General features: G+C 42.6%; 2 protein-coding genes across 24 annotated transcripts in view; both read left to right on the top strand.

Annotated features, from left to right (window-relative positions):
• The window catches only part of elna (elastin a), a 47,545-nt gene extending 40,690 nt beyond the window's left edge, over window positions 1-6,855 (top strand). For 20 of the 21 annotated variants that reach the window (XM_047035854.1, XM_047035855.1, XM_047035842.1 and 17 more), the window contains 9 exons: window positions 162-251; window positions 349-432; window positions 643-678; window positions 1,223-1,297; window positions 2,171-2,209; window positions 2,788-2,841; window positions 4,291-4,332; window positions 4,911-4,976; window positions 5,221-6,855. In XM_047035854.1, coding sequence (XP_046891810.1) covers window positions 162-251; window positions 349-432; window positions 643-678; window positions 1,223-1,297; window positions 2,171-2,209; window positions 2,788-2,841; window positions 4,291-4,332; window positions 4,911-4,976; window positions 5,221-5,267 — 533 coding nt within the window. In that variant the 3' untranslated portion in view covers window positions 5,268-6,855. The remainder of the gene's footprint in view (window positions 1-161; window positions 252-348; window positions 433-642; window positions 679-1,222; window positions 1,298-2,170; window positions 2,210-2,787; window positions 2,842-4,290; window positions 4,333-4,910; window positions 4,977-5,220) is intronic. The other variant, XM_047035852.1, reaches the window with a different exon arrangement.
• Window positions 6,856-7,148: 293 nt separating this feature from the next.
• limk1a (LIM domain kinase 1a) overlaps window positions 7,149-25,227 on the top strand; it is a 36,766-nt gene continuing 18,687 nt past the window's right edge. Inside the window, exons 1-3 of one of the 3 annotated variants that reach the window (XM_047035856.1) lie at window positions 7,149-7,503; window positions 9,191-9,290; window positions 23,302-23,440. In XM_047035856.1, coding sequence (XP_046891812.1) covers window positions 7,446-7,503; window positions 9,191-9,290; window positions 23,302-23,440 — 297 coding nt within the window. In that variant the 5' untranslated portion in view covers window positions 7,149-7,445. Of the gene's footprint in view, window positions 7,504-9,190; window positions 9,291-14,545; window positions 15,289-15,318; window positions 15,884-23,301; window positions 23,441-25,227 lie in introns of those variants that run through there. The other 2 variants (XM_047035858.1, XM_047035857.1) reach the window with 2 other exon arrangements.

Raw genomic sequence — 25,227 nt, 5'->3', positions numbered from 1 at the left:
AATATGAATATCTGCACTTGCCGCCCTGTACACAGTGTTATGCTGTCATTTCATGAAGATCAAAAGGGGGAAGGCATCTCCCACACCCAGCAACCACTTAGGTTTCAGTTTTGAAGCATAGCTGTTAGTCTAATAGCAACACACTACTGTCTGTGTCTCAGGTCCCTATTACGGTGCTGGTGCTGGAGCTGGTGTTGGTGCTGGTACCGGAGCTGGCACACTTCCTGGTGCCAAGCCCCTGAAACCTCCAGGTTTGTGTGTGTTTTTGTTTTTGCATCCATCAGACCACATTTGGTCATGGAAGATGTGTCTGATGTGTTTGCTACTGTGTTCCGGGGGCTGGAGTAGTGGGCGGAGCAGGGGGTGTCCCAGGAGGAGCAGGGGGGGTCCCAGGAGGAGCAGGCATTCCACTGACAGCTGGAGGTGGGACAGGTATGATGACTGTTGCATTATTGAGATAAACCGACTGCACTGTTTCTGAGTCATCCTATATCCGTTTCCTGATAAAACTGTATGTGAACTCAAATGCCCCGCTTTTTAAATATACTGTACCCAATGTTAACCGAGTCAATTACAGGTGCCCTCTGACGGTGAGGTCACTTCAGGAATAACACAACTTTTTTCTTTGTCCTCATAATTCAGGAGGATACCCGTATGGTCAAGGTTATTATGGACAGGGTATGTATGAAACAGAAGGAAGGGAAACAAGTGTACACGTTTTGGTTTGTTTCTTAAACCAATTTTCCAGAGATCATGGTACAAAGTGACTTTTGTCCAGGAAATGCCAGCCTTCTGTACTTCCTGCTCAAGGGGCATGCAAATTGCTGACATGGGGGCTGACTGACACAGTGCCGGAAACAAAATTACAGCAAGACTACATCATCAACTCCAATGACCAGACCCATGGGAGATCACACCCTTGTCCATGTGTAGTCCTCCAGAAACAAACAGGAATCTCCTGTCCCATTGTGTTTTTGTTAACCTTACTGTATGCTATTGGAGGTAGATTATTCATGCTGTTTGATTTATTACGGTCAGGGATCTGGAGGTTTCACAAACTGCTTTCATCTGCATGTTTGAGACCTTTAAACACATTTCTGTGGGACCCTCTGGGACAAAAGAGTTTACTGTCACAGCTTCATGTTGAGTTGATATTGTGGAGTTGTTGTCACATGAGAAAGTGAGTATTTAACTCCATCATTATGTTTGTATGCTGTTTCAGGTGCAGCATATCCTGCTGGTGTTGGCCTGGGAGCAGGAACTGCAGCTGGAGCAGGGGGTAAACCACCCAAACCAGGTAAAAACACAATAACAACCCATCAAGTTTGGTAAGAGTGACAACATGAAACATGTGCACTTTAGCTTTTGTTTAATACTGTGTTTTGCAGCAAGCTACAGTACATTGATAATAGCAGGTAATTATTATTGAATTGCAATGCCTTTTCAAGGAGAATATAAGATGTTTCTTATCCCGGAAGTGGTAGTGCTATAGTTGTAGTACTGTGGGCTTAATACATAAAGGCTTGTGCCTTTGCTACCAAGGCTGCCTTCCTGCTATCAATCTGAGAAGTTTTATACAGTATCAATAGTAATAGTTCATGTGTTTACATGACTTCACATCTTAATCAGTTAGTAACATCAAAACAGGAGTGAGCCCTCCCATGAAAAGGGCTGTTGGACTAGACACAAAAGAATGAGAAAAACTGCACACTCATTCCCTGTGGACGGTGATTACTGTCAGAGAATGGACCTAGAAACTGTTTGTGCAACATCAAAGTGTGATGGTTTCAAGATTGCACAATCCTCTGGAGAGGGTAACTCTAATGAGCTGCTAGGCATGTAGGATGATCTGTGGCCATGAAGTTCTACCCCAAATTACAGTGATAGTGGGAGTGCTGATCAAGGAATGATGCTATGATGATGCTATTGAAAAGAGTTTTAGATGTCAAAGAGATGTCAAACAGTTCTGATAGAACAACACAGCTGTTTTGGAATGTATAAAATGTTGAGTAAACTAATAAACAATTGGAGGAAGTGGGTCACTCTTACAGTAGATATACATAATACAGCAAAACACAACAGTAAAAAATACAGCGAATGCTTTATTGATGAGCACTGAAATATTATATAAATTGGTCATCGGTGGTAATATATTGCCTCCATTTCTTAGGCTATGGTAATCTGGGTGCTGCTGGTGGATACCAACCAGGTAAGAGACACTCATTTCCACCCTAGTTATTTCAAAACCATCTTCCTAGTATGTGGTGACTATGAACAGTGCATTACTTTGGTGCTTCTGTTAAGACAGTAACACAATACAGGCCCATAGTCAACTCAACTTATTCTCAAAGCTTGAACCAGTTGGCCTTCAACTCAAGTCATGTTTGGGATCAAAACAGTCCACTCTTCCTGTCTGTCTCCATTCTGATTGAGGGCTGAGTCTTATCAGGCAGTGCAGACTCCTCTCTCAGCCCCCAGCAAAATGGCCAGTGTGTAGCTGTAATCCACCTCCCACTTGTCTAAAGCTCGCCCCTGAAAGAGCCCCTCTATAAATACTGTTTGAAACACTTCTCCGCTTTTCTAAAAATACTATACAAATGAACGGCACAATGGTGGCCCAATCAGAGACTCCTTAATCCTGATACATGTTATACACTTGTATCCATGTAAGTGCTTTACCCATACTGTAGTATGTAGAATTACATCCCTTTAAAATCAGGCCATGGCTATGTCTTTTGCACTGTTAGGTATAACTTATTGTTGATAAATTGGTTGTTGATATCGCAGGGGCAGGGGTAGTACCAGGTTACGGCGGAGGCTACCCTCAACAAGCATTCCCAGGTAAGGTTTACAACATAAACTTCCTGTATGCAAGTCCGATGTACTGTGGGTTCTATATGTAAACACAGATCTGTTGTTTCTCTTATTTATTTGATTTGTGTATCCTTTGAGAAGGGTGTAGATGTGAATGTGTATTTTACAGAGATGTGGTAATAGTTGGTTTGAGACGGAGAGAACAGCACACAGTCCTATTGTAAACCCTCAGGACTATCTGTTATATAGTGAACTCTGAAGACCGTGTTTTGTATATTGAGCCCAGAGGTCTGTGCAGTGTGCAATAAATCAATGACCTCTGCTGCAGAGACAACTCAGGAGGGCCATTTTTCATAGAGATGGGAATAGGAAGGGATGAGCAAAAAGCAGTTCTCAAAGGGATAACAATGTTACCACCTTCCTCAACAAACAAAAAAATAGTGAACCTCACAGTTTGTGGTTTGAATCTACAGATTTATATTGTCTGCTGGATGAAGATTGGATGGATTTGTTCCTAACATTGTATTTTTTTACTAACTGTCTATGCTGAGTTGATACTATGCAATATATATAGTTACTGTATCTAAACATTCGCCCAGTAGAATAGAGACAGTATATTTCCCTTTCCTATGTGACAGCAGACCACTCTAATAGTCATTGGAAAGATGAGCTATGTTAAAACCTTGTATGTTTGGCATGTACGAGTTCCTAACTGTCCATGTTCACTGTTAATGGATCAGGAGGTGGATTATTGTCAAATTGCCAACTGAGAGATTGAGTGAGGGGAATCAACCAAAGCTGTTGAGAGCCCCTATGCAGCCCTACTTCCCCTATGCATGATTTTGTTTCTGCTCCTCCAATTATGAACGAGGAACCTATAGTATTGTAGGTTCTCAAAGCGTGTAAAGACCAATTGTTTATGTAATGTTTTAAGAATAGAGGACCCTTTCTCTCACCCTCTTCCTCCCTCTAGTTCCTCTAGTAGCCAATTGTTTCCCATTTTTACGTTTAATTAAATTGCACATTCCATCAAAATCCGTTGTTCATGTGACTCAGTGACTCAGTGCAGCAAAATGTTGTACACGCACAAAGTAATGCACCTGCAACTGCTAGTCAGTTCTTATATTAAAATTGAAAAGAGACAAATTATTTTATATTACATTAATTTTTATCAAACAAGTAAATGGTTTATTAATCTGGCAATATAGATTTTATAATGACACCTGCTGTAAACGCATGCTTAATTTCTGAGAATTATTCGGTGGGCTGAAAACACATTACTAGTTACATAGCAGCAGTAACTATGATGTGAAATGTTCTTTAGTTTAGAAGTAATATTAGGCTGTCGGTACTGTAACAAGCTTCTTGGCATTAGCAAATGCTCCCGGACCAGTCAGAAATGAGTGTCCTTTGGCCAATACCCTCATGTTACTACCCCTCGTATTTGTCATTGTCTAATGTGTCTGTTTACTGTAGGGTATGGTGCCGGTGCTACAGCTCCTCTGACTCCTCAACAAGGTACTGATGAATGTTTTCTATTTTAAAAACCCACCCAGACATGACATCACATTTTTCTGTCGAAGCTTTCAAATTGATGTCTGACTGACCTCTGTTCAGTGTCCTCTTTGTCCTAAATTCACTCATTTCTTCACTGACTTTCGTGTCAGATTATTTGGAGATTACACTAGGGTAACAGAACATTGAGTGCTAGTCAGTGCAGATTGCGAGCGGAGCGTCATTTAATCTTCTTTTTATTTAGCATGGAAGATTATTGTCAGTGGGATTACCGTAGTTCATGAGAAAACATGGTTGGTTTCTTAGATAACTGCACCGGCTAGTTTAGAAAGCATTATGTGACTTGGAGATTGTAATAGGTCTTTAGGGCACCTTAAATATCTGAGCAAAGTCCATCATCCACCCGAATCCCAAATATTAATGGATACTTGTACTCAGCACATGTGGCTATAATGACTTTGCCAAAATGCCCATGACTAATGAGTGCACTTGAAACATTAACATACAAATGATGTGGAAACCCCTCCAAAGACACAAAAATGTAACAGTACTTCTAACATTTTGCTCCACATCTGTTTCAGCCAAAGCTGCCAAATATGGACCACTCCAAAGCTTTCTAGGAGGTGCTGGAGGAGGAGGCTATCGAGGTAGGAATCATTTGTGAGATTCTTGGTAGCAAGGTAGTTGCATTTTGTTCCCAAACGCTCCCAAACTATGCCCTAAGTCAATGAGTTTGCAGTTTAGGTAACATGTGTTTTGAGCTTAAATATGTATTTTTTTGAAAAGGTTAGTTTTCAGCATCCAGTCGGTAAAGATCATACCGACTAGATGCTGCCAAATTACAATTTGTGAATTGTAACCGTCCTCCCCTAATGTCTATGCACCTTACAGGAGGAGTTCCTGGATGCCAAGGCAAATACTGTGGGAGGAGGAAGTAGAACATCTCTCGTGATGCAAAGTGACCTCAAGCAGCATTGGTGCTACTGCATGATCTAGAATGTACATTTTAAATGCAAAACTCCCCCATTGGTATGGAAAGATATTTCATTCTTATTTGACATAAGCATTTTTTTAATACAAAACTACCAACCCAGACTTTGTGCACACGTTGGATGTGATTTAGATTGTGCCTTTATCATTATAATAGTTGTTCATCGGCTCTTATAATGTTTGTCATGCTCCCCATTCAGTAGTACTCTACAGAGTCCTCCTATATTTACCACCTTGTATGTGGGGTTATAGGACAAAGTGTATATCTGTATGTTGTGTGCTTGTATGTGGGTGTGTGTGTTTCCATTGATATTGCGAGAATGTGAACAAATCCCTTCCTTTACTTGACTGTGCCAGCAGGCAGCGAGGTTCTCTGTGTGCAGACAGTTGTCATTTTAAAACTCTGTAACACTGTACATATGGCATGTTCCAATGTTAACGATTCATGATACTAATAATTCAAAGGGTTGAGCTCCCAGAAGCATGTAAAAGTATTGACAAACTTTGGCCACTTTCAGGACTGCCTCTGGATCCATATTATGACTGCTGCTATTTCTAGCCCTGGGTAGATTTCAGCAGGGAGAGTGGGTAGTTTTCATGCTGCCCATCTGCTACCAATAACTTTGCCAATTTTCATTTTGAGGGCCACAGTAAAGTATTCCTCAGCACCTTACCTCCATGTTTCCAAACTTGTAGAGTATGAAGAGCTTTACAGCTTTGAACATGGTAAGCTGATGACAATCCAAATGTGTTCGATAACACATTCATCATGTAGGTTCTGTGTAATGATCCATATAGTGTTGGTCTTCACTCCATTTCTTTAGTGTTTTTAGTTCAAAGTATGTCACAGTAAAAATAAATAAAAAGTAACTAAGATGTTGCTTGTACATTATGTATGTATGAAGTGCCAATGTATTTTTGGCTACAGTATGTTAGTCAGATTATATCTTTAGTCATTGTAGTTTCCCATACTGTAATTTGTCTCATTACAATTTGAAAGGTATTTGTACCATTCAATACTTACAAAGTTATCATCACGACTTCTCTAAAATATGACAAAAACAGTCATGATGATTTTTTGACATGCTTTCCATATGCATTTATTCATTGTTGAGAACTGTAATACTGTATAACAGCTTTTTGTGTGAGTTTGTGTGTAGGCTATAGTCTACATGATGTAGGGGTGAGCTTCAATGGGATTGAATTCGTTTATATTGAAGAAAGCCCACTGACCAAAAATATATCTGATTTGTTACAAAATTCTCCCACGTCTTTCCTGTATGTGTACTGTATTTTTATTTCTCACTCGCTTCAGTTCTTATAATCGGTGCTGTTGATGAACTGCCTGTGAGCCGTACTGGTTTCGATCGTGTCCTCTGTGCCGTGGGACATTATTCATCTTATTTAAACAAAAAGGAGGAATTGTGGGGGTTTGCACTTTTTATTTTCCACGACGCACATGTGACAAATTTCCGGAAAATCCTGGCATTTATTTGCTTAATTGAATAACAAAATAAAATGTTTAAGGAAAATATACTTCATTGTCTCCATATTCAATTGTTATATGGAGAACCTTTGCTAGTTAAAAGCATACGTTTGTCAACAGTTGTTCCCCCTGATTGGTTTATATAGCCATTGACATTATGGCATTATTATTAGTTTGATAGTTATTAATTGTTCTGTTAGTTTTGGAACTGAAGGGATAGGCTACCAATTCATATTATCATATACTAAATATATATGACCAACATTGTTATTGTAATTGACTGCTCATGTACCTTTTAGTGGTGAATTTAAGACATACGAATACTTAAGCATAAGTTTCCTGATTGTAGAATGGGTGCATTGCGCATCCTCTGAACCTTGCGTGTGCTGCGCAGACGAATTTTCAAGCATTTTCCAGGGATTGTTGTCGTTTGGCCAACCCATAAATTCCATTCCCTAGCATCTTGAATGGTTCATTGGCCCATCCTCTGCGAATGAATCGCCGCATATCCTCCAAGGCAGTATCAAGCTGTGAGCGAGGATAAACGTAACCAACTCTCACGACTGCTGGGTTGTGGTCGGAGTCTGAGACCGATTATCTGTTCATCAGAGCTCTCACGGAGCTCCGGGTCGGAAAGTGGATGAGGTTGATGCTGCTCTGTTGTACCTGGAAGGACGAACGCATGGGAGAGGAGGAAGGTGAGTTCAAGTTGTCATCTATCCACGCAGTTGTACAAAAATAAATAGCATCGGTTGTCTTCTGGCATGTGTCAGGGCGGGATGCTTAGTAAGCGCATCTCAATACTTGATGCTCCAGCTAATAACCTATTATTTTTCTAATTCCTCGTACATGTAGCCTAATAATTGAGAGTCAGAATTGGCAATGTCTTGCTATCTTCCGAATGTTCCCTTTAACCTTGTTGTACAGCAAAACGCAAACTGGTTTTCTGTCGGAGATAGCATTCAGACAACACTGCATAATAACACGAAAGAGGCTGCTGCTAAATCTCAAATGAACGATATCGAAGAAACCCTCACCCAATTCATTGTACTGTATTTATATGGCGTAACAACAGCGTTTTGGAATTTATATCCATAATCCCAAAGTTTAAAAGAGAAACACTTGCTAAAAGCAGTAACTCATTCGTAATTAACAGTTGTCACTCTGGCCAGCAGGTTTCCAGTGAAAAGTAGGGTAGGCCTTATGAGTTCGTTTAAGTAGCATTTAGTTGGAATAGCTGATTTCTTTATAGCCTAATATAAAATGTAACTTGTCTAAAATACCTTTAGGTTATTTTTAGGCTCAGGTTTATGTTTTTGTTTTCCTATGTTTAAAAAACTCAACAACTGTATTTTGTTTTTTCTGAAAAGCACAAAGTCTATGACTAGACTGATACTAGCCGAAAGGTTGACTGTCACCCTTTGTCAGAACTGAATGAACATTATAGATAACTCTTAACTCCTGACTGCTGACTCTGTGTGTGTCAGGGTGTGATGGAGCTCAATCTGGCACTAGTGAGGGATCACTGGTCACCAGGGAGCCCAGAACTGTCAGAGAGAGGCACCAATAATGGTGGACAAAGACATTAGGGCAGACTGGATCTGTTGGTCTGGAAAATCAATAAAACTACTCCAGCAAGACTGTCTCTTTGAACCATTAGGCAAATGAGACCATGCATGTTGGTGAGAGCCAGAATGGCAATTCCAATTGGATGTTTAATTCTCTTTTGAGAATATTTTAAGTACACTGCAGCAGTTATTTATTTTAGAACTGATCCATTTAGAACTTTACAATTGACTAAATGAAGATTTGCACTTCATACAGCAGAGCACTATGTTCCATGATAATGCTAAGCCATGTCTTCCTTGATTTGCATCTATTTGTTTTAATCTGACAAAGTACATAGGCCTACTGTACCAACCACTATTAAAAGATGGAAAGGGTGCACAACGCTACACTTCCAGCACTGAAAACCACCACATTACTTCAAGTGTCCCACAATCCCTTTATCCATGATGGGCCAATGTTGATTACCCAACATAGGCCAAACTGAGAAATTGGTTATTTCAGGAAAACAATTTTTTGATGTTGGATGTTTTGTGGATTGACGCTAGTTGACTCACTTTTCTCCCTTGCCAGCTTTACTTTTATACACTGCAAAACAAAATATATCTGAGTAAAAAACCTTAGATCATGCATTTAGGAGTGATATAGTGATACTGGCAATGTCATTAGTACTGATCAAATATTTAGTGAAGGGGTTAAAATACATTGAAATGAAACCAAAACAAAACGTTTCTTCTATACTTAATGTAATTAGTTGATGGCCTCTTCCATAAATGTACCATATTATTCTGTGTTTGTGTGTGCGTGTTTGTCCTTCAGCTGGTGGAAGCTTGCCCGTGTGCGCAGGATGCAGACTGAGGATCTATGACAAGCAGTACCTCCAGGCCCTCAACACTGACTGGCACACAGTCTGCTTCAAGTGAGTGTAGCAGGAACCCTTAAGTGGTCAATTCTTATAACTGGGTTACAGTCTTCAATTTTTATGTATTTGTCAGTGCATACCTACTCAGCTGGTGTTGTGTGTAAACCATAGGCTCATAATTCAGTGAAAACCTTCTCCTTACCCAACACATACCCATTCTGCTTACTGTAACCTCATCGGTTAACCTTGAGTTCCATTCTAAGTTCTAACATGATATCTGCCCTTGAGCTAGCTAGGAATGCTCACTGACCTTGCCAGTTCATTAAACACGGACTGAACAATTGGCTTTTCAGATGTCCAACAATGCTCTGAGTGAGCCCAGCACCTTGTGCAATACTGTGCCTTTAGTAGACAGTGCAGTGTCTGACTAAATCAATGTGTGCTTAGGAGTAGTCTTTGAACATGTTAAGTGCACGTGTGCAGTTTTCTTTTTCAATCACTTTGTCACCTACCCCTTTAATGTCTGGGATAGCTTAAGGGAAACCACTCGCCCTATTTTCCTTTTTCTTAAAAAAAAATTCAGGGGAAAAGAAAGATAACTCGCTTACAGCATAAGAAAGTATTCACTTTGTTTTTGCGTTTGTGGTCATGACCCAGGATTATTTTTTGGGTAAGAAGCTCTCCTGTCATTTGTTATTTATTTCTCAATATCCCATCAAGCCTTGTGTTTGCTCAGCTGTTTTCTGGTCACTGCGATGGAAAGACTGGTGCCAAACCTACATGACTCATCTTGGCATGCAAGTCAGCTCAGTGTCTTTAGTGTCTGTTGAGTTTAATACTGTGCAGTATATGCCATTATATTTCTTTGAGTGGCCAAATTAGGTAGGAAAATGAAAATGAATATACATCAAACGTCAGTAACGCAGTCTTGCGGTTTGCGCCAATGATCCCCACATTCATTGAATTAGAGAGATGCATGCTGAGGGTAAAAGTGGAAGAGAGAAGAGAGAACGGGGAGAGAAAGATGTGTAAATCAATTAGGACCAGCTCTGTAAAGCATCCCTTACAAATAGTACCACTCTCTTCAACCACTCTAGTTCATTCAATAATACAGTGCTAGTTCAGTTTCTACTTCATACATATAAACAAAAACGCACACACAAACCACAATTTCAACCTTGAAACCTCACAACAGTCTCAGTGACCCCCTGGAAGTTCTCTCATAACACACACCTTCGGCTTGTAGTCAAACTCTCTGTTTCCAATTCAGTCGAATAGTTCTATTCCTGCATCGGAGAAGAATTCTAGATTTACTCACAGGAGTCTGCTGAATGCCTTTTTGTTTGAGTCTGGACCCATTGTCAATGTGAGGAGACAACACACAGCCTGTAGCTTGACACCATCCCCAGTAAATGGTACAGCAACACAACGTTAGCAATCAGTATGCCACAGGCGTGATATGGACTGTGTCATCGGTTGCAGTCGGCTCACCATCATTGTTCGGTGTAGAAATTACCAACAAACAGGAAGATAAGTGCTGCTGAGCCTCACTCTTTTAGAAATCTGTCATTTTTTACTTGACTGCCCGAACTCAGATGGTTCATGGCTAATTCATCCAATGGTCTCAATCCTTTCTCAGTTTGCCTCCTGTTACTGTATGCTCCCCTGACACTTGCTGTTACTCATAGCCAGCAGTTTATGAATGGTAGGAGTTTTATTGCTGAATAAAGAGTTCAAGATAAAATTAGTCTCCTGAATTGGAGATTGGGGCAGTGAGTTGCACCCAGAGTGACATTATTAGGGTGTGTGTGTGTGTGTGTGTGCGTGTGTGCGCGCGCGCGCGCGTGTGTACTATTGTTTGTGTGGACAAGTAGTACTGCAGATTGGGACCATAAACAACTGACACATTGATTTAGTTTACCATCTCAAATCTCCCAGAGTGCTCTCTGTCAATGTCGTGGCAGAATAAACACATTGTAGCGAGAGATGTTTTAAGTAAATTACCTTGTGCACTGTACATGACAGGATGCTCTTATGAGAGCGAATTTGCTCATCCTGGTAGTGTTTATCACAGTTTGGTTTGGTAGCGCTAAATTAAACCAACTATGTTAAATGACCAATTAAATAGACAATGGTTATTATCCCTCCAGCAGAGATTACATTTTAGTCTACCGATACATTTAGCTAACAACTGGTCCTACCAAAAAGCCATGCCCTTGTGAGTAAAAGCAGCACATACTGTGGAGATATTACAGGGTCAACCTCTGCCAAGTGATCTAGATTTGATGGAATGACAATGAAGGTGAGGAAGATGTTTGCGCTTTTGATTGCAAAACTGTTGTTAACACTGATGAGCCAATTAAGAGGAGGCAGAGAAGGTATTAACTGACACAGGGACAGCTTTTTTGTCTTTTAACCTCCCCAAAACCCCATGGGAGCTCCTGTGTATTAATAGGATTTTGTTGTTGTTGTGGTTCTTATATAATAGGCCCTCCCTCTTTCTTCACACTTTCTCCATGTTCCTCCCCGCTCTCTCTATCTCCCTCTCTCTTTCACACTTTAACACGTCTCTCTCTCACCCTTCGTCCCTCCCTCCCTCTGCAGGCTGTCTAACCTGGTTTCCCAAACACAGGCAAAAGATAAAACCAGTTATTCTTACTCAGAGTAAATCTCCTTGAGATGAATTCTTACCCTGTCAGTAGCCATTTTATGCATCTGTAATTACATCTCTTTGAAAATGAAATCTTTTTCTGAAATCTCAAGTGATAATGTAGCCATTTTGATTTTCCATGACGTGGGCTCTCTGTGTTGGCCAGCTCGTGGTTGTCCTCGTGGGGGACATCATTCTGGGTCCTTTGTGTGCAGGGGAAGTTGCTTCACAGGCCTCAGTGCTTTGAATTGCATTAGAGACTTTCAGAGTTGGACTTTAAAAATGGGGGGATTTGAGAAGGACATGTGGGTCACTAGGGAGAGTTGAGGAGGCATTGGGGTTTTTGCCCGCTGTGTGTGTGAGCATGTGTGTGTGTGGCATTTGATCCGCTCCTAATGCTATGCGTACAATATGGGAAGCAAGAGCCTTTATCTGTGTGTGTGTGTGTGAGTGTCTTAGTGTGAGAGTGTACAGATGGGCCAATGATGAGAGGAAACAGCCACATCTGGCCACTCTTCAATATGAACCAAGGACTCTGTTGGGCGCCCAGAGGGGGGTAGTGTGCTATGTATTAAATTCTGTGCGGGTGTTTAAAGTGTGCGTGTGTGTGCCTTTTGCGTGTTCGCGCTCTGGTGTGACTGTTGGCAGAGTATATTCAAGCAAGCATATTCTTTTGCGTGTGGGTGTGGTGTGTGTCTTGAAGGGGAAGAAGTTGTTACTCTTTCACTTGACCAAGTGCTGGATGTCATCCACCTGAGCCCAGTGTGGGACTGCAGGGTTTCACTTCCCCTCCTTCTGTCCTTGTCATACCGTCAACCACTAATACTGTATGCACAGACTGTATGTCAAACAGATAACAAGGCCATTATTATCGCCAATACCAAATGGCTATAGCTTGGCCAGATTGAACTCATGAAGCCTTCTGTTACAAAATTCTCTGTCTGGAAAATGGAAGTAATAGTTTTCTGACCCAGTTCCAGATTCCTTGGGGAGGGGGATTTACATGGAAATTGGGGGTGGGGGGATGAGGGTGGTGGGGGGGTAAAGGGGTGTTAAAACAGCTTTCTCTCCAGCTGGTGACTTCTACGGAAAATTGGCAAAAAATTGCCCACGTCCCCTATTCCCTACTAGCAATGCAGGAAAAAGGGGCTTAACTCTGAACATTGAGTCAGTCGCTATTTTATAGTCCTCACTTGGAACTAATCACTTATTGCAGGGATAGCAGTTAAAGCAGTCAAAATGAAAAGGTAGAACAATGGGGTAGAGAGAGAAGCACAGAGTTAATTGTAGAAAGTTGTCAGTCCCAGGGGTGAAAGTATATGTCCTGTTTTCAAAGAATGGCAGCAATAGAGGCTTCATGGGAAAATACTCTGGGGCTCCCACGACAAGGCGGGCTCCTATTGGTCGGTTTCCCTTCGGACTCTGACAGTGTGAGGCTGGACCCTGTCAACCCTGCACTCAAGCAAGCATCGTGGGAAGTTGACTAAGTACTCCCTGAACCCAGCTAGTAGGTGCATTTAACCAGTTATTTTTGCTTCATTTGGTTTTTGCTTAACGGATAAAAAGCTACGAAGGAAATGTATTTCTAACCAAACTCACAAACAATCAATGATAGAGTTTAGTTTATGCAGTCTGCACTCAGCCAGTTGGACAAGGGCTGATGGAATTAAATTATGCTGGAAGGGTTCTTCTCAAATTGCTGTTTTTATATGCTTGTCAGATATGCTCCTCAATATTCCTCTCCATATAATCTCAGGTTGTTCATTGTGACCAAAAGAACACAGAAAATAACACACATGATGGCAGGACAGACCCTTTGCATGTTAGGAGAGGGGGTACACATTATATCAGGTGAAAAAATGCCTGATATAATGTGTATCCCCTCTGTAACTTGTGCTAGAAAAGAGCAGACATCTCCACATAGTAGTCAGTTCTTCTTCTTTTAACAAGCATCATTTTACATTTGATTTGATTTTGGTGCCCAACCCCTGTGCTTCAGGTCTGCAGGTTTTTCTTGCTGCAGTACAGTGCAGATGCAGGTCTTCTCTCTTACGTCGTTAACTGGCTCTGGTCCTGTGAACACCTCGGCCCACTCGCTCTCCAGCCCCTAAGGGCTAACAAATGGACAGCAGGTTCTAGTTTCAGCAATTTGGTAATTCTGCAAGTCATATAAAGTATTCACTGTTGCTATGGTGTGCATGTTGCTTACCTCTGCATGGTGCTACATGTTTCATACTCACACTTGGATCACAGGATGTGAGTCATTCATTTAGTTAAATTGCTAATTGTGTACTGGCTGAAGATGGGAGATAATTTGCAACAGAATAGACACACACTGTAGAATCTTTGGACAGAAAGAAAGAAATGTGTTTCTCAAGGTCAAGCACCAAAAGCTCAGTCTCCGACTGCCCTCGTCGATAAGAGATTCTTTTGACACATTCCTCTCTGCCTCTGCTGTGGCTACACCCTGACTTATATCTGCAGCTAGGATGTCTGCTATGGAAAAAAACACTGCATAATGAATAAGATGCTACTTCGATAGGGGAACATAGGCTTTCTTTACTAAGAAGTAAGACTTAAAGCTACAACTAAAATTACAAAGGCACGTATAGCATTCTGTTACAGTACAATTACCTAGATTAACGCTTAGTTCTCACAAGGCCGTATGTTTTTTTCTAGAAGTTTGTGGATAGAGAAAAATATTTTTCTTGTGAAAGAGGATTGTGTGTAGTTTGAGAGCCACAATGAGTCAGCACATATGCAGTCAAGAAGAAAAAACACAGCTTAGTAAAACTGGCAGCATGCCTAGAGAAGGAGTGCAGGTGTTCCTGTAGAAAAGAGGGTTCCAGATACCCCTCTATGTCATCAACTGTGCCCCAGTGCTGATGTTGTACGTAGTATGGTACAGTAACAATCTCATGCTAACGGTTAACAGTGGTACACATCCCTAGACAGCAGGACTAATCATGGCTTGAGAAGTACTTGTACAGTGTTCGGATTTTCAGTCACCTGGGGTGTCGTGACAGAGATGCGAAAGTGTTGACTTCCTCTATGAGAGTAGAGGGGGGTTTGTGAAGTGTTTCAGATGGGAACTGAGAATTCAGAGCAACAGCAAAACTGTGTTCGGTGATCCTTAATCAGGAAACCAACTGGGTGAGGTCTACAGGAGATCAGCTCTGTTACCATCCTCAGGACTATTCCAGTACTCCGAAGATACAAATACGCTTTTATTCAAACCTGGTTTGAAATTTGAGGGGAAAAAAGGCTCCTTCAAAAAGATCTTGAATCTTCAAAAGTAGACATTTTTCTTCCTTATTTTCCTTCTTTTAATGTTTTGAAGAAAATGCTGCCTCAGAGACACAGATTAAATCCTCGCAAAGGAGAATATCAGAGTCCTCGAATAAGGTTGGTAAACTGATACGGAAACAATGAAAGTAGGTTGAAAGGATCGAATCAGGAAATTAGCTTTTCCGTTTGCTAGCGGAGTGGATGCATTAGTGAAGTGGGCAGTATCATGTAGTATAGGGAATGTGTAGAACAGGTTACAGATATGGAGGTTCCCTGATTCTGCTGCAGCATGATGGCATATGCTGGTAAAGCCAGGGGGACTGAGGGCAGGAGGGAGGAATGAGGAAAAGGGAAGGGCAGGGCTGTGATGTCATGGGGTCGCGACTGCTCCCAAAGGAAGCTGAGAGCGAGGGCAAAGGACCGGAAACCAGTGGAAAGCAAATGAAAAAAACAAGAGGCCCCCGAATGCAGCTGCAGCGAAAAGAGAAACAGACAGAAAGAGGATGGGGGAGGGCGGAGAGACGCATTCAGGGTTGTGTCACTGGTGGTGGTGGTGGTGTGTGGAGGTTTAGCTGCTCTTTACTCCTCTAGCTCTGTACCTCGGTGCGACTAACATGAGTTTGCTTCCTGGGTGTCACAACAAGGCCCTCTCTCTCATGGGAGACATGTCACGAAGGGACCAACGCTATAGGAACTGCATCAGGGGAAAGAAGTAAGTTTGCTTCTTGATTATGAGCCAGGAGCTTGGATGCTTGTAGTCTATCATACTCATAAGAAATATCCATCCTGTTGCTTGCCGTTTCCAACATTGTAATTGAGTAATGGTGGTGCTATTGTTGGAGTTCATTAGTGCCTGAACTTCACTGTTGTGTTGTTGCTTTTACACACTGTGAAGTGTAAAGTGTAGTGATTAAATCTTCTCGTTTATTTCTTTCATTTCACATCCTTGACTCCCTATTTCATCTTTGTCCTGGCGGAGCAGGCGGCCGCGCTGCGTAAATGAATTGTTGTTCAGGGTGGATTTGTTTGGCAGAGACTGTTTAAGGGGGAGGCAGAGAGGATGGACAGGGCAATATTGCTTCCCTGTTCTCTCCTTCTTTTTGCTCCTCCTCCACCCCTGTTTTTCTTCCCTTGTCCTTCAGCTGCTCATAGAGGTCAGAGACACCTCCCATTTCCCCCCGAATTATAGCAGGCTCTAGCCTGTAGTTTATGTTGTGATTTACTTCTGGCTTGTCCCCGTGATCTAGGGACTTTGTTTGCCCTACAATAAGGCTAATGTTAAGTGAAGGAATGTAGCTACTATGGAGGTTAAAGCTTCTTAAAAGGATTTCCTTAAAATGAGTTCAGCGACTCACTTTGTTCATGGGTATTACCGAAAGACTTAGGTCACTGTCCTGGTTATCACTCAGTAGATTCTGTGCTCTTTAGAATTACATTTTAGAAGGACTGACTGTATCTTTCCAACATTTACCTCAGTTGGCATTTACAAAGATGAAATGGAAATCTTTGAATAAGTATCTATCCATTAAAATTACCACCAACCTTTGGCCCAGTTTACAATTATTTTATCACACTTACGTAAATGAACTTAAATTTCAGCTACTGTATCTCAATATGATAAGGTATCTCTGAGACCTCTCCATGCCTGCGTCTAGATACGTCACTCTCTTTCATTTGGATAATTAGCCTATTTGACCCGACTCTGAACTTAAATAATGCATGACCTCCAACAATACACCCTTTTTATAGCAGCGGACACATCAGTTCATGCCACACATCTAGGTCTCCACAGGTTTGTGGAGCTGAGCTGAGCTTCCGTTTGCTCTCACCATAACTGTATGAGAGAGGACCATGGTGGGACATCGATGGAGAGAACAGTGACACCACTTGTTTATCAGTGGTCGCAACGTGTGAGATCCAGCATTCTCAGTCTGTGTCCAGCCCCAGACAGAATGTGCATAGACGTGCTGAAAGTCAGTCAGGGCTTAGCGAGCAACAAAGGAAACTGCCGGCATCCACACTATTGAGGGCCGCTTCACTGATTGCTATCTAGCTCCCCCCGTACCTGCTTTGCCCCTGCTGAATATAATGCATGGTGCTAAAACACAAACAAACTGTTTTCCGTAGACAACAAAGGCCCCCATTTAGCAGCCATCTGAGGAGCTCAGTCAGGGAGGGGTTACGGTGGGTCTGTTTTTCCTCACTGCATCAATATGTCCATGCTCTGTAGCTCTCTTTTTGTTCTTGGGAAGTGCCGACAACATGCCAACACTCGAGGCACTTGAGGGGTTAATGCCGGCACAAACCTTGCTGAGCTTGCTTTTGATGAGGCGAAGGGGAGGGAGAGGGGTGAGGGAGGTGTGTCCGCGTCTGATTGGCCGTGGAATGCCCCGAGAGAGTTTGAAGCCGCCCAATGGGGAGGGGCCACAAGGAGGATGAGGTAATGTTTCTTTTCTAGCTGGAGCGGATGACATCATAGGCTTGGAATTTCTGTGTAGGGGGGTGGGGGGTTGGTGGGAGGGGGGGAGAGAGACTGTAATGACGGTAAATGTCCCCCTCTTTGAGTGTAGCTTTGTTGTTACCCAGGGCAGGCGCTATACAGCCTTGTAGGATGTCTTTAGTTCTAGGAGCAGTAGTGAAACCTCTCATTCTCAACAAAAATGAGTATGAAATACATCTGTATTATGACCAGCTTGACAGTCTGTCAGACCCCCTTGGCCGAGGCTCCGTTTGTGTCTGTTTTGGACTCCATTTCCCCAGTTCACCTTTGTTTCTTGGAGAAAGCTTTCTTGGCACTGTTCTGGGAATACCCCCCCACCGCCCCCCCCCCCCCTCCCATTCCTGTCTCAGGGTTGCCTTCCACAGGGGGGGGAGTCACAAGGATGTCTACTGGCTATGAGGAGAGGGGTTATCCTTCTCCACGTGCTTCCCTCATCTGGTTTCCAACAGCTCTTTAAACACTCCTGAGCCCATGCCCTGCCCCCCCCCCCCCCAACACTCTCTCTCTCTCCCTACCCACCCTCACTGTCGTTCTCTCTTTCTCTCTCTTGCTCTCTCTTGCTTTATCTCTTGGTGCCTAAAGGTCATATTATGTCTTCACAGCAGTCACATGCTTGGTGTTGGTTTCACTCTGCACCCTCCTTGGGTGCCCACTCACAGCACAACAACATCATCAGCAACAACAACAACAAGCTCTATATAGTATTGAGATTAATAGCATTATAGATTTGTAGACAGACAAATAGACCACTTATACATAAATCCCCCAAAAATTCATCGTCAATATGCTTCCTAAAATGACGTTGTCTCTTTTTCTGATTCAAATTGACTGAATTATTGAATTTTGAGTTATCAATCCCGATGACTTTGCTGTATATCTGACATATGTATTTATATATATTTAAATTATACATGTCATTGATAGTTTGACATTGATGAGACTCATCCTACAGTGTATTGAGAGAAGAGCTATCTGCCTTCTGCTGGATGTTGCCGCTTTAATGTGTCACCCTGGCATGCTGTCACCGCCTCTTTGGTGGAGTCCTCTTCCTTTCCTCCACGCTCCACCTAGGACAGAGAACATTTCCTCCACACATCCCTCACGTCATCACACAACCTCCTCAGAGTCAGGGTGGTACAGTATTAAATACACAGGCAATGGGAGGAAGACCTTCTGGGAAGTACAACCTACTAAAATCATTCCTGTTGAGCGAGTCGACTGATGTCTGTTGTCAGGTGTGTTCATTATTATCTGACAATGGAAAATGCAATACACTGATCTGTCTCTTTAGGCAAATAATTTATGTTCTTACTGGTTGTTTTTGTCCATAGGAACTGTATGGTGTACAACTAATACTGTGAGGGGGTGTCGGATGTGGCACAGGTTTGGTTTCTGTGGGACAGGTCTCTGACCTCATCCCTGGGGGGGCACTGGGAAACCAGATGTGGATGTTAGCTCAGTCTGAAACTTACCAGACCTTTCTGAGAAACAAGGGAGGAACCTGCTTAAATGGATAGTGCGTTTGTGTGTGTGTGGTGTGTGTATGCATGTTTGTGTGCACGTGTGTGAGAGTGTTTCTGCCTTTTTCATCAATACACTATGTAACCCAATCTTATGTCTTTGGTGACATCTCCTTAGGGAATAATATTTCAAACCTGATACAAGCCATTGATTAAAGACAATCATATTATTCATTCATCTTCTATGTATTGACATTGAATATTGACCTGGTCAACCATTTAAACATAATAAGTTGGATAGACAGCCTTTAAGACTGAATTACATTCCAACAGCCTAATGAACTAATAATCTCTTGGGCACATAATAAGTAATAGAAAAACCGCATAGATTCTTCTCAAGGATTACGAAGGTTAAGTATTAAATATTTGTTTATTTTCCGTGCTAATTAGTAGATGGCAGTGTATGTTGTCTTTCACTATCTATATAAAACAGCAGAACATTTAAGCAATTTTCCAAGTGGTTATTTTTTATTCCATTGTTGTCACTTCATCAGACAGGCTGTGACATCCTTCCTTGTTCTGGTTTTAAAGCACTGTTTTCATCCGTGCTCTGTCTGTCTTTCTGTCTGCCTGTCTGTCTACCTGTCTGTCTGTCTCCACTGAGGCAGACATGACGTGTCTGGCTCTGAGGCAGAGGACGGTCAAGGAGCATGGAGTGAAGGGTTACAGACATACCTTATTTTAGTGTAATTGTATTGCTAGTCTCGGAGGCGCTTTCACTGATTCAATGTGGGAATAGAGGGGTGAAAATGGAGGCCAGGTTTAACAACCTCCCCCCCATCCCTTTCTTTGGTCACCCCTGTGCCCCTGGGATCTACAACTGTTGGATGTCTAGATTGTGATCCTCATTGCTCTTGATTTATAATCCTTCTACTAACTTATTCAGTTTCCGTCCTCATAGTACTCAGAAGATGTTCTCAACATACTGTCCTTTACTTTCCTTTTGACTCTCTCTCTCTGTCTCTCTCTCTTTGACTCTCTCTCTCTCCCCCCCAGGATAAAAGAGCCCAAGGGACCTGTCACTCAAAGCTCATCTCATCAAGCAAAAACCCCTCTGCTGCACTTTTCCATCTCCCTCTTTCCATCCCTGCAGCTGTGCTCCTCTCCTGCATCTCCTGCATCTCCTATCGCTCTTTTCTTTTAGTCAACGTCCTTCTCGCTCCTCTTCCAGTTTCCCCTTTCTCATCCAGTAAGTCACTGTTTTGATGGTTTTAGAGAAGCCGTCCAGTTTTTGCATACTTGGTGGGTAGAATGCAAATTTGACCTCATCGGGCCCCTCGTTGATTCATTTCTGTACTTGTGTTTGAGAGCCGAGTTATTTTGATGCTTGGCACATGCAGCTGCAGCACAGAGCACCTAGTTTTGTGTCTCCACCACAACAACCATCACATACATCCAGAATAATCATCTCCATGTCCATTGAGGTTTATCTGCAGTTTCAGAGATGAACAAACATTTTTTTTTTATTTACTAATGGTTACTAATGGTTACTAATGGTTACTAATGGTTACTAATGGTTTTGCGATGTAACTGAGGTACATGCAGTCATGCAGGTTCTGTTGATAATTTCTGTATTTTGTAATAAAATTGGAAAACTCAGGGAAAGGCCATGGTTTTCCAGTCAGTGCTTTTAGAAGTGGTAGCCTATGGTTACATGAAAGACGAGCCTCTCTTGGAGTCATTCCAACCAGATAACCCTCTTACATGCCCAAACACGCACAGGCATCCACACTCACTCATACAAGCACACAAACATACACACACATGCATACAGTCAGACACATAAAGACATATTCATATTATGGATACACACATGGTAGCTTTCAATAGAATGAAACTCAAAAAAGTGTTTGACTGAATAATAAAAACTATCATGACCATCTTGCCATACCTTCCTTTTTATTGAAATTATTCTTAATGGTTAATCAGTAACAGCAGTGGTTCATCTCAAATCAATCATGCATTCACTCACACAATTGATATTCCGCTACTGGTTTATAGGAGATTGTGTGTGCATGTGTGCTTGGTTCCTTATGTATATGTCTGTGTGTGTGTGCTTGCTTGCGTGTGTGTGTGCTTGCTTGTGTGTGTGTGTGTGTGTGCTTGCTTGTGTGTGAGTGTGTGCTTGCTTGTGTGTGTGTGTGTGTGTGCTTGTGTGTGTGTGTGTGTGTGTGTGCTTGCTTGTGTGTGTGCAACAGCCCCAGGTATGACTTTGCCACAGCAGGAGGCCTGGTGCAGTGAGCAGCCTTTCAGGGCTGAGATGATGGGACTTGGCTCCAAGGCTGGACTGCTGAGAGGGCAGGGTGTGTCCCCTCACTCCCCTTGACCCACTTCCGTCTACAACCACATGAAAAGCCCAGCCTCTGAAACCGCTAATTGATGTTTCAGCAAGTATCAAGCACTCTTGCCACAATATTAAGGGACTGCTGTGCGTCTCTGCGCAAGTCCCATGCAAGCACATTGCACAGTGCAGATAGTTCTTGGAAAACTCAAAACATGATTGATGATACTTGCAGGATCTACAGATCTCACTTTCCGCAACCTTCTGACCTCTGGACCTCTGACCCCCAAAGTGTCATATGACACTTAATTATCCCTAGCCTCCCTCATACTTTACCCCGCTCCGTCCCCATTGGCCGGCCCCGGGCTGAACACAAGGCCCACAGGCAGCAGATGGGGACGTCTAGCCGTCTCCTTGGTTTCCTCCTATCGATCCTCACTATTTTTATAAGCATGGGGGGGGGGGGGGGGGGGGGGGGGGGGGGGGGGAGGAGGGGGGGTGAGCGGGGGGGGGGGGGGGGGGGGGAGGAGGGGGGGTGAGCGGGGGGGTGAGGGGGACCCACACTGACTGACGAGGTTCCACTTGGAGAGACTGGAGACACTGGGTTAGTCATTGCTGCCTCAGATGGAGGAGGACTCACGCACACACCGACATGTTGAGTACACGCACATATAGATGCAGTCTACTGGACACCCATTAAGCTATGCTTTCACTCCTGTCCTTTTTTCATACAGGTTCGGGGGGCTAATTTAATTAATCTGTCTTGTGTAAATATGGTGGCCAAACCAGGATGTTGTATTTTTGCCTAAGAATAGTACCAGCCAACCAAACAAGTTCTTCAGAGACTCACAACGTCACAAAAAAAACTGTCCTTGTCTTACATTTTGTCATGAGATTGTTATAGCATAATGTATAAAAAGGTTGTGTTTGCTGTGTGTGTGTCTGAAATCGACCATTGTCTTGCTTGGCCTCACTTCCTCTCCTCTGTGTCATCAAATACACCATTAATGGTGAGTGTCTCATGTCTCTCTCTACCCCTCTCTCTCCTCTCCCCGAGGCTACTCAACCTGTCATCATCCGATCTCTATCTTTCTGACTACTACCCAATCCCTCTGGTCCACCCGGGGGACTCTTCCTTGGAAATCTCACTATCACCCCCTTAATGCTATCCTGCCAACACTGTCAGAGAGATTCCTATTAATTTCCTACAGATCTGCCTCATACAGTGCCCCAGTCAGGTGGTCACATCTGTGGTTGACTAGTCATCAGTTCCCAATAGGCTTGCTCATCATTAGATTCATCTTTTACAGGATGAAATGGTTCATTGGAGATCAAACTTAACAACATGGGTCATCATCAGTCACAGTGTTAATCCTCTTTTTTCCTAAGATCAAGTCGGTGTGTAATGTTGATGGGTGTAGTGTTTGGAGTATTAGTAATTGTGTGAATATGTCTGTCCTCAGGTCCTTACGCCATGTTATTTCAAGGTTTGGTCATTATGTTGTGTTTTCGGTATTTTGTCACTGCTTCTTGACGTCTTTGTGGGGGTGTGACAGCAACCTGCAGTGATGAAACTGGACTGAACTTTCAGGACTCTTAAATGTGTTATCGTCGTTTTTGAGTTCTGTTCTGTTATAATGCTTTGTTTTAAGGATGCACCTACAGGTGAGGGTGGAAAAGACACAACTAACCATCAACCTTTCTTCCACGTTCTTTAAACGTTTTCCCTTTTGTATCTGTGACAGAATAACAATCATATTTTACTTCTGCTTAATTTGACCAACATATGTCTCTTACGTTTGCCTCTCTTCTCATTGGTTCCCTGTCAGATGTTGTGAGTGCAGTGCTTCCCTATCCCACTGGTACTATGAGAAGGAGGGCCGGCTCTTCTGTAAGAAAGATTACTGGGCCAAGTTCGGTGAGCTGTGCCATGGCTGCAATGACCCCATCACCACTGGCCTGATCATGGTAAGAGGGCCCCTCCGCCAAACAAACTAGAACCCTGATCTGTCCTCACCTTCCACTTTCCACTGTCATAGACAGGGCTACTGTTACACATGGCAGATACTTTTTCCTCCACAACATGCGCACACACGCACACACACACACACACACAGCGGAAACTGAACCCTCATGCATGACACCGCTTTCTCAGGTTGGTTTACAGGTGACTAGTGAAAGGGCCCTCCTTACTTAAGAAGACCAGAGTAGGTGAGAAAACATGCTGATGACGTATGAAGACATGATCAGACTTCTACTTAAAGGATTGGATTGTTGGCACACAGTGGTTTGGATTGGAAGCACCAATATTTGTCAATTAGCTTTTAACCATGAATGAGAATTTCAGTCCTTATATCTTGATAAGCCGCCAAATATACAGTAATATTATCTTTGTGATATAGACGTATGCTTGTGGAGTCTCACAACTCCCAGTCTGTTCTTTCCCAGTCCAGAGTTGTATAGTTAATATCGACAGGTGATACAATAGAAATACAAAGAAGAGTTCTTGGAAATGCAACTGCTTCGCATCGACAGCAAACCTTTCCATCTGCTTTGCATGCAATATTCAAGAAAGAAAAAGTGAATCTAGCACATATGAAATGTTAATTATGAGATCAAATGTACGCACCGAGTATCATTTCTCAGTGTAAAATAGTTTGAAGCCTAAATTCTCAATTTTGATTGTGAAGTAAAATATTGCACATATGCATATATATACATATATGCATATGAATGTTTAGTGTATGTGGACTGGTGGGCCTCAAGGTAGCCAGGTATATTAGAGATGGAAATAGGTCCTTTTGTATTGCAAAGCAGTTTCTGTAGCAGCGCCGAGGAAAATCTAGATGCATCTGTGCTAAGATAATACACGAGTCCGGAATTTCACATACAGAAAATCATTTCTGAAATGCAATCGCTTGTTTAAGCTACTGTACAGTATGATCTCTAAGCTAACTTTCTGAATTTCCTCAGGCATTGTGTACAAAGGGTTGCTCCTTAGCTTGTTTTCTGTAGCTTTGACATAATGACTTGATACCAGGGGGCACTTCATGATTGCGGTCAGGCTGCATGCAGAGTTGTTTGGGGGTTTAAAAATGGGGTAGTTGAGGACAAAGAATAACAATAAACTAGGGATATCATCATCACTGGGTTATCCATTGATTCTTTAATTATTCAATAACAATTAAGATGCTATTTAGTCATGTGGCACATCTCTCCTGGTTGAAGATGGCTTCTTGTCACCGTGTGAATAAACGTAACTTCCCCTCACTGACCTCTGCCTCTGAAAAAAACAATACTTTTTCTCGAAATCAGGGACTGTCTTTCGCCAATGCGTGGCGGTATTTCACACACAAGCATAATCACACAAACACACACACACACACACACTGCTCTAATTGTGAGGCATCTATCATACTTTTCAGCCACACACCTATCAAAGGGAATGCATCAAACCCACTCTCTTATTCCCTGACAGTACATGTATGGCATGTGTCCTTTTCTATATCCACAACACTTTTATGTGTGTTTAAAGTAAGCGCAAATCCGCATGTGTTTGTGTGGCTGTGTCATTTACAATCTGCCCACAACCTGCCCTCTGCAGTTCAATCTCAGTAATGAAGCCACCAGGCCAGAGGAGAACAAATAAATTAGAGAGCTAGAAGACAGCACCTGGCTGGCCGCCTTCCCAGCGTCCTCTCTGCCGAGGATTTATCGGTCCCCCTTCCCTCTGAGTTTGATCGGCGGTCTCAACC

The sequence above is a fragment of the Hypomesus transpacificus genome, chromosome 15 (genome assembly GCF_021917145.1).
Source record: "Hypomesus transpacificus isolate Combined female chromosome 15, fHypTra1, whole genome shotgun sequence".
Taxonomy (NCBI): domain Eukaryota; kingdom Metazoa; phylum Chordata; class Actinopteri; order Osmeriformes; family Osmeridae; genus Hypomesus; species Hypomesus transpacificus.
The sequence above is the reverse complement of the archived record's forward strand: the minus strand, read 5'-3'. Positions and strand labels throughout refer to the sequence as shown.